This window comes from Oncorhynchus masou, chromosome 25, assembly GCF_036934945.1.
Source record: "Oncorhynchus masou masou isolate Uvic2021 chromosome 25, UVic_Omas_1.1, whole genome shotgun sequence".
NCBI lineage: Eukaryota > Metazoa > Chordata > Actinopteri > Salmoniformes > Salmonidae > Oncorhynchus > Oncorhynchus masou.
Genome location: NC_088236.1, coordinates 11,408,599 through 11,422,455, shown reverse-complemented (window position 1 = coordinate 11,422,455; position 13,857 = coordinate 11,408,599). Strand labels below are relative to the sequence as shown.

At 43.7% G+C, this 13,857-nt stretch overlaps 1 protein-coding gene across 1 annotated transcript in view; it reads right to left on the bottom strand.

Moving 5' to 3' along the window:
- The window catches only part of LOC135513782 (sushi domain-containing protein 2-like), a 37,677-nt gene extending 24,270 nt beyond the window's left edge, over positions 1-13,407 (bottom strand). The window contains exons 1-10 of the mRNA XM_064936709.1: positions 13,207-13,407; positions 11,874-12,078; positions 10,646-10,794; positions 9,877-10,246; positions 8,314-8,515; positions 8,102-8,187; positions 7,635-7,903; positions 7,273-7,416; positions 4,558-4,716; positions 3,554-3,808 (exon numbers count right to left, since the gene is read on the bottom strand). Of these exons, the coding sequence (XP_064792781.1) occupies positions 3,554-3,808; positions 4,558-4,716; positions 7,273-7,416; positions 7,635-7,903; positions 8,102-8,187; positions 8,314-8,515; positions 9,877-10,246; positions 10,646-10,794; positions 11,874-12,078; positions 13,207-13,342 (1,975 nt within the window). The 5' untranslated portion in view covers positions 13,343-13,407. The remainder of the gene's footprint in view (positions 1-3,553; positions 3,809-4,557; positions 4,717-7,272; positions 7,417-7,634; positions 7,904-8,101; positions 8,188-8,313; positions 8,516-9,876; positions 10,247-10,645; positions 10,795-11,873; positions 12,079-13,206) is intronic.
- Positions 13,408-13,857: the final 450 nt, after the last annotated feature.

Here is a 13,857-nt window from a genome sequence, read left to right as displayed (position 1 = left end):
TGCTGAATACCAACTATCAATCACGTAGATCATGTATTTTCATGTAGATACAGAAAGCAGTTGCTTCGCGAGGTATCTCTCGATCGCGTGTCTTCTGACTCTTCTCTACTCTGTGTCTGCCGGTGGTCATTGTAGTTATTTACCTCATTTTCTGCGCTAAGCTATATCAAATATTGGCCTATTCGAAACTACAACTCCCAACTACATTGCACAGTTGGTGCTTGATCCGGTTTATGTCTGGAAACATTCAGATCACAGAAGAAAAAAATTAATTAAATGGAATTTAAATAATTGAACCAACGTCGGTTTTACTTATTTAAAAACTAACCAACATTTCAGATAATCAGTCAACAAAATGTATCAACATTTTGGGATCCCAAGATGCACTTTATGTATCAATGAAGACAGAGGCCCAGGCACTCACAGCTAGCTCCGAAGGTGAAGATTTCCTCACTCTAGGGATTAGGGATCCTAAGATGCACTTTATGTATCAATGAAGACAGAGGCCCAGGCACTCACAGCTAGCTCCGAAGGTGAAGATTTCCTCACTCTAGGGATTAGGGATCCTAAAATGCACTTTATGTATCAATGAAGACAGAGGCCCAGGCACTCACAGCTAGCTCCGAAGGTGAAGATTTCCTCACTCTAGGGATTAGGGATCCTAAGATGCACTTTATGTATCAATGAAGACAGAGGCCCAGGCACTCACAGCTAGCTCCGAAGGTGAAGATTTCCTCACTCTAGGGATTAGGGATCCTAAAATGCACTTTATGTATCAATGAAGACAGAGGCCCAGGCACTCACAGCTAGCTCCGAAGGTGAAGATTTCCTCACTCTAGGGATTAGGGATCCTAAAATGCACTTTATGTATCAATGAAGACAGAGGCCCAGGCACTCACAGCTAGCTCCGAAGGTGAAGATTTCCTCACTCTAGGGATTAGGGATCCTAAGATGCACTTTATGTATCAATGAAGACAGAGGCCCAGGCACTCACAGCTAGCTCCGAAGGTGAAGATTTCCTCACTCTAGGGATTAGGGATCCTAAGATGCACTTTATGTATCAATGAAGACAGAGGCCCAGGCACTCACAGCTAGCTCCGAAGGTGAAGATTTCCTCACTCTAGGGATTAGGGATCCTAAAATGCACTTTATGTATCAATGAAGACAGAGGCCCAGGCACTCACAGCTAGCTCCGAAGGTGAAGATTTCCTCACTCTAGGGATTAGGGATCCTAAGATGCACTTTATGTATCAATGAAGACAGAGGCCCAGGCACTCACAGCTAGCTCCGAAGGTGAAGATTTCCTCACTCTAGGGATTAGGGATCCTAAAATGCACTTTATGTATCAATGAAGACAGAGGCCCAGGCACTCACAGCTAGCTCCGAAGGTGAAGATTTCCTCACTCTAGGGATTAGGGATCCTAAGATGCACTTTATGTATCAATGAAGACAGAGGCCCAGGCACTCACAGCTAGCTCCGAAGGTGAAGATTTCCTCACTCTAGGGATTAGGGATCCTAAGATGCACTTTATGTATCAATGAAGACAGAGGCCCAGGCACTCACAGCTAGCTCCGAAGGTGAAGATTTCCTCACTCTAGGGATTAGGGATCCTAAAATGCACTTTATGTATCAATGAAGACAGAGGCCCAGGCACTCACAGCTAGCTCCGAAGGTGAAGATTTCCTCACTCTAGGGATTAGGGATCCTAAGATGCACTTTATGTATCAATGAAGACAGAGGCCCAGGCACTCACAGCTAGCTCCGAAGGTGAAGCTCACTCTAGGGATTAGGGATCCTAAGATGCACTTTATGTATCAATGAAGACAGAGGCCCAGGCACTCACAGCTAGCTCCGAAGGTGAAGATTTCCTCACTCTAGGGATTAGGGATCCTAAGATGCACGTTATGTATCAATGAAGACAGAGGCCCAGGCACTCACAGCTAGCTCCGAAGGTGAAGATTTCCTCACTCTAGGGATTAGGGATCCTAAAATGCACTTTATGTATCAATGAAGACAGAGGCCCAGGCACTCACAGCTAGCTCCGAAGGTGAAGATTTCCTCACTCTAGGGATTAGGGATCCTAAGATGCACTTTATGTATCAATGAAGACAGAGGCCCAGGCACTCACAGCTAGCTCCGAAGGTGAAGATTTCCTCACTCTAGGGATTAGGGATCCTAAGATGCACTTTATGTATCAATGAAGACAGAGGCCCAGGCACTCACAGCTAGCTCCGAAGGTGAAGATTTCCTCACTCTAGGGATTAGGGATCCTAAGATGCACTTTATGTATCAATGAAGACAGAGGCCCAGGCACTCACAGCTAGCTCCGAAGGTGAAGATTTCCTCACTCTAGGGATTAGGGATCCTAAGATGCACTTTATGTATCAATGAAGACAGAGGCCCAGGCACTCACAGCTAGCTCCGAAGGTGAAGATTTCCTCACTCTAGGGATTAGGGATCCTAAAATGCACTTTATGTATCAATGAAGACAGAGGCCCAGGCACTCACAGCTAGCTCCGAAGGTGAAGATTTCCTCACTCTAGGGATTAGGGATCCTAAGATGCACTTTATGTATCAATGAAGACAGAGGCCCAGGCACTCACAGCTAGCTCCGAAGGTGAAGATTTCCTCACTCTAGGGATTAGGGATCCTAAGATGCACGTTATGTATCAATGAAGACAGAGGCCCAGGCACTCACAGCTAGCTCCGAAGGTGAAGATTTCCTCACTCTAGGGATTAGGGATCCTAAAATGCACTTTATGTATCAATGAAGACAGAGGCCCAGGCACTCACAGCTAGCTCGAAGGTGAAGATTTCCTCACTCTAGGGATTAGGGATCCTAAGATGCACTTTATGTATCAATGAAGACAGAGGCCCAGGCACTCACAGCTAGCTCCGAAGGTGAAGATTTCCTCACTCTAGGGATTAGGGATCCTAAAATGCACTTTATGTATCAATGAAGACAGAGGCCCAGGCACTCACAGCTAGCTCCGAAGGTGAAGATTTCCTCACTCTAGGGATTAGGGATCCTAAGATGCACTTTATGTATCAATGAAGACAGAGGCCCAGGCACTCACAGCTAGCTCCGAAGGTGAAGATTTCCTCACTCTAGGGATTAGGGATCCTAAGATGCACTTTATGTATCAATGAAGACAGAGGCCCAGGCACTCACAGCTAGCTCCGAAGGTGAAGATTTCCTCACTCTAGGGATTAGGGATCCTAAAATGCACTTTATGTATCAATGAAGACAGAGGCCCAGGCACTCACAGCTAGCTCCGAAGGTGAAGATTTCCTCACTCTAGGGATTAGGGATCCTAAGATGCACTTTATGTATCAATGAAGACAGAGGCCCAGGCACTCACAGCTAGCTCCGAAGGTGAAGATTTCCTCACTCTAGGGATTAGGGATCCTAAGATGCACTTTATGTATCAATGAAGACAGAGGCCCAGGCACTCACAGCTAGCTCCGAAGGTGAAGATTTCCTCACTCTAGGGATTAGGGATCCTAAGATGCACTTTATGTATCAATGAAGACAGAGGCCCAGGCACTCACAGCTAGCTCCGAAGGTGAAGATTTCCTCAGGACTGGGGTTGTCAGGGGAGACGACATCTCCCAGGCTGGTCAGGAGGTCATCTAAGGGGTCAGAGTTCATCTGTCCTAGCAGGCCCTGGGTGAGGTTGGTGTAGTCTGGGGGGAGCAGCACGGTGAGGGCCATGGCGCCCCCCTCTCGCCCCCGTACCTCTATCCCCACGCCAGAGGAGAACATGACGGTCACGTTCTGGGGTGTTGGGGAGTACAGGAACACACCTGGAGGGAGGAGAAACACAGAAAGCATCTTCAGAAGGAGAGGCTGAATCCTAACTTCAGATACATGCACATAACATCACTCAATGTGGGAGATTTGTGTAGAAGTTTTAGGCTATGTCCTCATCCCTCAAGTAAAGATTTGTTTCCAAATTAACTTGACATCTTTTTGTTGGTATGTAAACTTGGCACCCACTGGTCAGTAACACGAGACTAGTTGAGATGTAAACTTGGCACCCACTGGTCAGTAACACGAGACTAGTTGAGATGTAATCTTGGCACCCACTGGTCAGTAACACAAGACTAGTTGAGATGTAATCTTGGCACCCACTGGTCAGTAACACGAGACTAGTTGAGATGTAATCTTGGCACCCACTGGTCAGTAACACGAGACTAGTTGAGATGTAATCTTGGCACCCACTGGTCAGTAACACGAGACTAGTTGAGATGTAATCTTGGCACCCACTGGTCAGTAACACAAGACTAGTTGAGATGTAATCTTGGCACCCACTGGTCAGTAACACAAGACTAGTTGAGGTGTAATCTTGGCACCCACTGGTCAGTAACACAAGACTAGTTGAGATGTAATCTTGGCACCCACTGGTCAGTAACACGAGACTAGTTGAGATGTAATCTTGGCACCCACTGGTCAGTAACACGAGACTAGTTGAGATGCACTTTAATTCATATCTTAAAGAATATAAGCACGGCACACAAACAAGATTATATTGACGCCTGATATTCTCTCTTACCATGTAGGTCCATCCATGACTGCTCTGTGAAGGACAGGACCTGCTGGTTCCTCAACACCTCCAGCTGGTTCTGCTGCTCCGCCTGGCGCACCTCTATGACATCAGAGCTCCTCTCCCTCATAGCCACCGCCGATAGCCTGGTAGCCTTGGATAATGTACCTGAGGGATTATTCAAATAACATCCTCTCAGGTAAACCCTATATAGGTTAAGATAGCTAAAAGGGATTAGCATGAATAGCAGATTCTCAAAAAAATGATTGGCTAAAATGGGCTATTCAACTGGCGGCCGACGGGCCAGATCCGGCCCGTATATTCATTTCGACTGGACCTTTGATCAATTCTCAACTGACTGGAATTTGGCAATACCTGATTTGACATATCTTGGTCATATTTACTGAGATACTTAGTTTTCAGATGATTTAAAATGACCTAATTACTTTTAAGAAGCTTTTAATAGATAAAAAATGGCGAGCGATGGTTGCGCCTTTTCAATGATGAGATCATTTTTGGTTGCACTTCAACTCACGTTGGTTTTAGCAACTTAATTTTAGGAAAAGTGTTTAATTGGTGTGTGAGCATTGCTTTTTTTATAGATATATATATAGATAGATATATTTAATATATAATATATATATATATAATATAATATATGTAATATATTATGTAATAATATGTAATATATATATAATATATTATATTATATAATATATATATAATATAATATATATATACATATATAATATGTAATATATATAATATGTAATATATGTAATATATATATACACACAGTTCTTCTGATTATTCTTATGTGGGAAATGTTTTTAGGTCTGGCCCAGTAAGAATTTGTTGAATAGCCCTGGTTTTAGTTATCAGTGACAACTTGACACTTGTTTGAATGCTTCATTGAATTTACTGTAGGCCTAAAGTGTGGACACACTTTAACATAAGCTACTGTAGAGGATTCAATTTCATACACATAGCATAACCTCAAATGTACACTGAGTGGACAAAACATCCGGAACACCTGATCTTTCCATGACATAGACTGACCAGGTGAATCCAGAGGAAAGCTATGATCCCTTAATGATGTCACTTGTTAAATCCACTTCAATCAGTGTAGATGAAGGGGAGAAGACGGGTTAAAGGATTTTTAAGCCTTGAGACAACTGAGACATGATTGTGTCTGTGTGCCATTCAGAGGGTGAATAGGCAAGACAAAATATTGAAGTGCCTTTGAACGGGGTGTGGTAGTAGGTGCCAGGCGCACCGGTTTGTGTCAAGAACTGCAACGCCTCTGGGTTTTTCACACTCAACAGTTTCCTGTGTGAAGAATGGTCCACCACCCAAAGGACATCCAGACAACTTGACACAACTGTCAGAAGCATTGGAGTCAACATGGACGAGTATCTTTGTGGAACGCTTTCGACACCTTGTAGAGTCCACGCCCCGACGAATTTTAGGCTCTGAGGGCAAAAGGGATGCAACTCAATAATAGGAAGCTGTTCTTAATGTTGTTCAGTGTATAATATAATCTTAAATTGAAAGCTCTTGGCAACATCAACCCGTGTCCAGACGTTCTAGTATTGGGGCGGCAGGGTAGCCTAGTGGTTAGAGCGTTGGACTAGTAACCGACAGGTTGCAAGTTTGAATCCCCAAGCTGACAAGGTACAAATGTGTCATTCTGCCCCTGAACAGGCAGTTAACCCACTGTTATTTGGCCGTCATTGAAAATAAGAATTTGTTCTTAACTGACTTGCCTAGTTAAATAAAGGTGAAATAAATATTAGCTGAACACCACTGACATCTGAAAAGATAAACAACGAGGTCGACTCCAACTTATAGAAACGTACATCAGCTGCTGGATCGTCGTATATAATCCACAGAAACGTCAGCACTCCGGTAAATAAACTGACATATTTTTATTGCCTCACAATCGTTTTCGGGATGAGGCCTACCGCTGACATCTGGCCATCTACACTGATCTGGCTTCAGATCGGCTTCCTAAAATAATGGGTACGGAGGAGCTCCTGACCACCGTTCTCTTCATAACAGCTGTTCTGGAGTCAGATTGACCCGGAGAGATTGACAGGTAGAGAACAAGAGAAAACTAGAGGAAATAACATCTCAAGACCAGACCGCTGCGCTCTGTTGTTTTGTAAAAGAGTGTGCATGTGCATGTGTGTGTGAAGCTGAGTTGCGATGATGCGTCTTGGGGAAGAATAGCAATTAATAAAATGTTTTAAGAAGTTAAAAAGTATTCATTTGATACAATCAAACCGTCTTAACTATTACAGAATTTTTTCTCTTTCGAGACAAGCCTGAATCCCTGAGCAGCCAAACAAATAGAAGTTGAGTCAGAGACAGCGAGAGAGAGGCAGAGACAGAGAGGCAGAGGCCGAGACAGTGAGAGAGAGGGTTAGAGGCAGAGAGAGAGGCAGAGAGAGGCAGAGACAGACCGGAAGAGACAGAGGGGTAGAGACAGAAAGACAGAGCAGTAGAGGCAGAGAGAGAGAGTGGTAGAGGCAGAGAGCTAGAGACAGAGAGAGAGCTAGAGAGACAGCCTAGAGAGAAAGAGAGCTAGAGAGAGAGGGAGCTAGAGAGACAGCCTAGAGAGAAAGAGAGCTAGAGAGACAGAGAGAGAGCTAGAGAGACAGCCTCGAGAGAGGAAGTACACTACAAACAGACAGGCTCGTTTCCAGTGGAGAGCAAACTCACCGTTCTCTAGTTTCACCTGCTCTGTCCGGCCCTGAACACTGAGCCCTCTGTCTGGTGAAAGAACCAGGTAGTACTCTCCTTTCCCATTGAAGGTGTACCTTACATCATCAAACGTTAGAAAATGTGGGTCCCCTAGGACTGCACCTAGGAGGTGGAGACAGAGGGAGGAAAATGGGAGAAGAATCATTACAGGGAGAAATAGCAGATTAGTACTTGTATATGTTGAAGAGACAACACAGCATAACCGAAGAAGAGGCGCTTAGGGAGAGACCAGACTGTGATAAGTACTCAGTATACAGTAGATGGTTCTGTAACAACCAGACAGCATTCTATTCTCGTGTAAACACCCATGAGTTCCTCACCAGCTGTAGGTGGAGTGTAGTGTCTACAGCCGCTGGAGGGTCTGTGTGTGAAGTACACCTGGCAGTGGTCAGACCACAGACAGCAGTAGTAGAATGTCAGGACGTCGTACATCCAGTGGGAAAGGCTGGGGATCCGAGGGGGGTCTCTGTAGGGAGGGGAGCCCCAGTCGTGGGCCCGATCTGGGGTGCTGCCTCCAATCGAGTCCCCGGTCAGAACCTGGGCCCCCGTGCTGTCATAGCAACACTGCTGTCCCGCTCTGTACACAGGGCTGGGGCATGGGAGAAATTGGCTGTTATTGATACAGTTGGTGTTTTCTACTGTTTGTTTGGAATGCAAATTGTTGACTTAGGAAAGACCTGTACATATTATTTTTATGACAAAATGTAACTTGATGTCAGTAGGTGTCAAATCAATACTTCTTCTGAATTCTCCCAAACTTAAGAGAAGAGGTGGCCATGTCGTCTACCTTGCCTGTACGGCTCGGACACAGTGCACAGATCCAGGGTGGTAGGTACACACACTCCCCTTCTCCATGTCGCAGCCGTAGTCAGTCTGAAACACCAGAGACATTCACTTTTAAAGTGCTGTAAGGATACAGTACCAGAGCCTCTAAAATCTAGCCTGAAGGTGCTCTTTGGTTTAGGGGTTACTGGTCCTCAAAGAACAAGGAATTCATACATGGAACCTGCCGGTGTCTGCACGGGCCTGGGCCAGGGTACAGGGACAGTCCACCACCTCCTCCAGGAAGTTGGGGAGACTCTTCTCCAGGACATCCCAGGCCAGGCACCTGTCCAGGGCCCAGGCTGCTGAGTCCTGCCTAAAGGCCTCCTCCAGGTGCCAGGCCAGGGCATGGGCCCCACTCCACACAGCCCTGACGTTCCTGAACACAGTTACAGGGTTTATAGACAGGGACGGTATATCTATGCACAATTCCAGGTATATAGTTAGTGAGAGAGGACTCTGAAATCGGGGCTTTGGTTGAGTACGGTGCCAGGCCAAGGCATGGGCTCCACTCTACACAGCCCTGATGTTTCTGGACAGGTTCAGAGGCATAGTTAGTATGTTTAAAGGGATAGTACACTATCTGGACAGGTTCAGAGGCATAGGTAGTATGTTTAAAGGGATAGTACACTATCTGGACATGTTCAGAGGCATAGTTAGTATGTTTAAAGGGATAGTACACTATCTGGACAGGTTCAGAGGCATAGTTAGTATGTTTAAAGGGATAGTACACTATCTGGACAGGTTCAGAGGCATAGGTAGTATGTTTAAAGGGATAGTACACTATCTGGACATGTTCAGAGGCATAGTTAGTATGTTTAAAGGGATAGTACACTATCTGGACAGGTTCAGAGGCATAGTTAGTATGTTTAAAGGGAGGCATAGTTAGTATGTTTAAAGGGATAGTACACTATCTGGACAGGTTCAGAGGCATAGGTAGTATGTGTTAAAGGGATAGTACACTATCTGGACAGGTTCAGAGGCATAGGTAGAATGTTTAAAGGGATAGTACACCAAAGCAGCGGTATTCTCTTATTTTCTATGGTTGAACATCTTTATAATGACGTCAGGTTCATCAACTCTTAATATTGAACAAATTGCACTCATTGGAGATTATTACAGTCACTGGAGTATCTGAGGCTTTGAAACAGCACCTGTGAAGTGGCTACCAGTGTAGCAAATGGGGCAGGGTAGCCTAGTGGTTAGAGCGTTGGACTAGTAACTGGAAGGTTGCCAGTTCAAACCCCCGAGCTGACAAGGTACAAATCTGTCGTTCTGCCCCTGAACAGGCAGTTAACCCACTGTTCCTAGGCCGTCATTGAAAATAAGAATTTGTTCTTATTAGTTAAATAAAGGTTAAAAAATTAAATACATTTAAAAATAAAAAAATAAAAATTCCATTGGCTGTTGGTTGGCTGACTAAACTCAACTCCTTGGTGAAGGAGGTTTCTGATCAACTCCACCAACGACAGAGAGACCAGGCTTTGTGGAATTCATCAGCTTCGACTACATCGATTCGCCCAGGGTAAATACTTCAACAAATTGTACATTATGAAACGTTTACCATGTACCGATGTTTGTCCGTGCCAGTAGTGCTCATTTTTTCTCTACCCCTTCTTTACCTCATCAACGATTATGGGATAATTAGTTAAATCAGGTGTGCTTGCTCTGGCTCAGGGCAAAAAAAAAATGCTATCCTCTGCAAGTACTCTTCCGTGTGCAGCACAGCACGTTCCATACCTGGCTCCATCGGAGTAGATACTGGAGCTCACTCTGACACTCCCCACCTCCCAGTCAGAGTAGGGCTTCTGGGAGGACTTGGGGGTGAAGCTGAAACTGCCGCTGTTGACTAGGCCTTTACCGAGAGAGTACAAGTAGGTCCATTCTGCCCTCAGGGGGGGCAACTCTTCCTCCCATGTAGTATCAGTAGTAGAGGTATTGACCTCTCTGTACCCCCATAGTTCTATGTTGACTCTGTCCGTGTCTCCAATCAGAGAAGGGCTCCATATCATCCTCAGTGTTCCAGCTGTGTTGGGGGTGCCGTAGTATTGCCACTGTGTTGAATTCACCAGCGTCACTTTAAATGCAGCGTCCATTTTACTTGGGTGGACTGATAGAAAAAGCAGAATAGAGAAGGTGTGAGAAAAAGCAGAATAGAGAAGGTGTGAGAGGAAATGATATTATGTTGCAACTCTGTAGCTGCAAGAAAAATATTAATCTTTGGAAACGTTGAAAACTTAACACAACTTGCATATGGCAGTTGCAGATAATGTGAAATAACATAGTTTCAAAGCTCTGGAGTTATTTACATCTGATCTTATCTTATCCTGTCTTTAATCTTATCCTGATAAGTGCAATGAACTTTGGTTTACTGTGTACATTTCATCCTCAATACGGAGTCCATCTTTTTAGACAGCATTTACTAAACATTAACGAGAGTTATAAAAATAAAACAAAACCTGTTTATACCTTTACCATAACTGTAGTGTTGTCAAACGGCAACTCTTACCTGACAGATATTCTCCAGAACTGTTGAAGTTCTGTCCGTCTGTAGAGACGTCAAAGGGAAGCCAGCCACTCTGGAACAGTAAGGGGGAGACACAGTAACCTCTGCCTTCTCCGTCTGTGTAGCCCACTGTCTCTATCTCACCCCTGAACCTGCAACACAACATGGTTACTGTTGGGATTCACCCCTGAACCTGCAACACAACATGGTTACTGTTGGGATTCATCCCTGAACATGCAACACAACATGGTTACTGTTGGGATTCATCCCTGAACCTGCAACACAACATGGTCATGGTTACTGTTGGGATTCATCCCTGGACCTGCAACACAACATGGTTACTGTTGGGATTCATCCCTGAACCTGCAACACAACATGGTTCCTGTTGGGATTCATCCCTGAACCTGCAACACAACATGGTTACTGTTGGGATTCATCCCTGAACCTGCAACACAACATGGTTACTGTTGGGATTCATCCCTGGACCTGCAACACAACATGGTTCCTGTTAGGATTCACCCCTGGACCTGCAACACAACATGGTTACTGTTGGGATTCATCCCTGAACCTGCAACACAACATGGTTCCTGTTAGGATTCACCCCTGGACCTGCAACACAACATGGTTACTGTTGGGATTCATCCCTGAACCTGCAACACAACAACATGGTTACTGTTGGGATTCATCCCTGGACCTGCAACACAACATGGTTACTGTTGGGATTCATCCCTGAACATGCAACACAACAACGTGGTTACTGTTGGGATTCATCCCTGAACTGATTTACAGTAAGGAAGGATGAGGTTGCCCCTGGTAGAAACTGATTTAAATTAAGGTCAGTTTTCACTCCATCCAAATGGTTAAAGTTAGGAGTTGGAGAAGATAAGCTGTTTACAGACTAAACTAATTGGTATCTTTCAAGATATTGATGTTATAGGGTCCAACCACAGAGCTGAGTTAACGATTTAAGACCCCAGGGTTAACCCATGATATATCTCAAACATGTCCATGTGTTACAAAGATCACTACAGCGAGACGCTACATAGATGTTTACCTCCCACAATTATCTCAAGACCAGACCGCTCTGTTGTTGTGTAAGAGACAGAGAGTGTGTGTGTGTGTGTGTGTGTGTGTGTGTGTGTGTGTGTGTGTGTGTGTGTGTGTGTGTGTGTGTGTGTGTGTGTGTGTGTGTGTGTGTGTGTGTGTGTGTGTGTGTGTGACCCACACCTACCTGCAGGTGAGCTGCTCTTGCTTGCTTGGATAGAAGGTGGCATTGAGGATAGAGAAGACACTTCCACCCATCATAGTTCCTGAGTAAGGGGAGATCTGGAGACAGTACTGTCTGTAGTCTCCACAGCAGGTCAGAAGGGACACACATGTAGCGTGACATGAACATGTCCCCCACGTTTCACCACACTGTCCATCACATGATTGACCTGAAGAAAGATACATCTTCTTATCTTTTACTCTAAGATAACTATTGTGTTTTAACTGATTTCTTTTTTTTTCCACAAACAAAACTATGGTAACAATTACAGTAGTTGGTATCGTAATCTTATTAATCTTGATTAACCCAGAAGTAAAACTTTGAGCAATTTGGTCAGCTGTGTCAGTTCTTATAAGCAAAAAACAATAAAAGGACACTCTAAAATGTGCAGTTTTGACACACAACAATGCCACAGATGTCTCAAGCTGAGGGAGCATGCAATTGGATTGTCCCACAGAGCTGTTGACAGAGAATTTAATGCTAATTTCTCCGCCTTCAAAGTCAGTTTAGAGAATTCGGCAGTACGTCTAACCTGCCTCACAACCGCAGACAACGTGTATGGCGTTGTGTGGGCGAGCGGTTTGCTGATGTCAACGTCGTGAACAGACTGTCCCATGGTGGCGGTGGGGTTATGGTATGGGCAGGCATAAGCTACGGACAACGAACACAATTGCATTTTTATCAATGGCAATTTTAAATATTGTGACCAAATCCTGAGGCCCATTCTGAGGCCCATTTTTTTTAAGGTATCTGTGATCAACAGATGCATATCTGTATTCCCAGTCAGTGAAATCTATAGATTAGGGCCTAATGAATTTATTTCAATTGACTGATTGCCTTATATGAACTGTAACTCAGTAAAATCTTTGAAATTGTTGTGCTTATATTTTTGTTCTGTATATTTTCAGGTAATTATAAATAATATGTTTCTGGACTAGTAAATTATATGTTAAAAAATGGATTGTAATGACACTCTCATACACAACAGGCTTTATGGTAAATGAACAATCTATGCAGTTTTCATTTGCAAAATAATACAATAGACAAGACAAATGCCCTAGCTGATACTGTTCAATAAGTAGTTCTGTTATCTCTTGAACATAAATGCATGAAGTGCTCTGGTAATGAATCTACTGTTTAGAATTACATTCACAACACTGTTATTGACAATCCAAATTTTTTGGGACTCTGTATTTGCCTTACGAGCATTTAAACCAGTAATAGTGTATCTACTTGACAGAATTAAATGAATTCTTAAACGGTTTTTACATCTTTAACTTGAAAAATGGTAACTTACCAGTAATTTCAGAAATGCATACAACTGCTAAGAGCAAGATGCTCTGTCTCCACTTTAACCTCATAGTAGACAGCTGTTCTTCATTCTTTCCTGTGCAGTCATTTTTAATCAGCACACTGTTATGACGATGTGGCATTCAACAAGTTCTGCAGTTGCGGTTGTTGTGAAAGTAACAAAGGTCTTTCCGATAATGAATATTTCGCTCCAGGCAAGTGAGTCACGCACTGTTATTATTTAACAGAATATGGCACCGACACATTTTTACTTCTAGTAGAAAAGTGATTCGCTGTTTCAGAGAATAGCATTTTGCAGAAAATATAAATATACGTTATATTTAAATAGAATAAGGAGCAGTTGAATGTCAGTTCGATAACTTTATACCTTTTTCCTGCAACATTTTAAAGCTTTCAATAAACTAAAAGGCACGCATGCGCAATCAGACATTTTTACAGCCCCGTAATATAGCAGGTTAGTCAAATGCCTCTCAAGATATAGTGAAATAAGTTTTTTTAGTCATTTTCTAGTATTATGTGGTTGGCATTTCGATACTGTCTGTCGCTGATACTAGTCATTTATGTATATGTGTACGTCATGTATTTCTCGTCGTGCATGATGATGTCGCGAAACAGAATGCTGGAACTTGCTAAAACA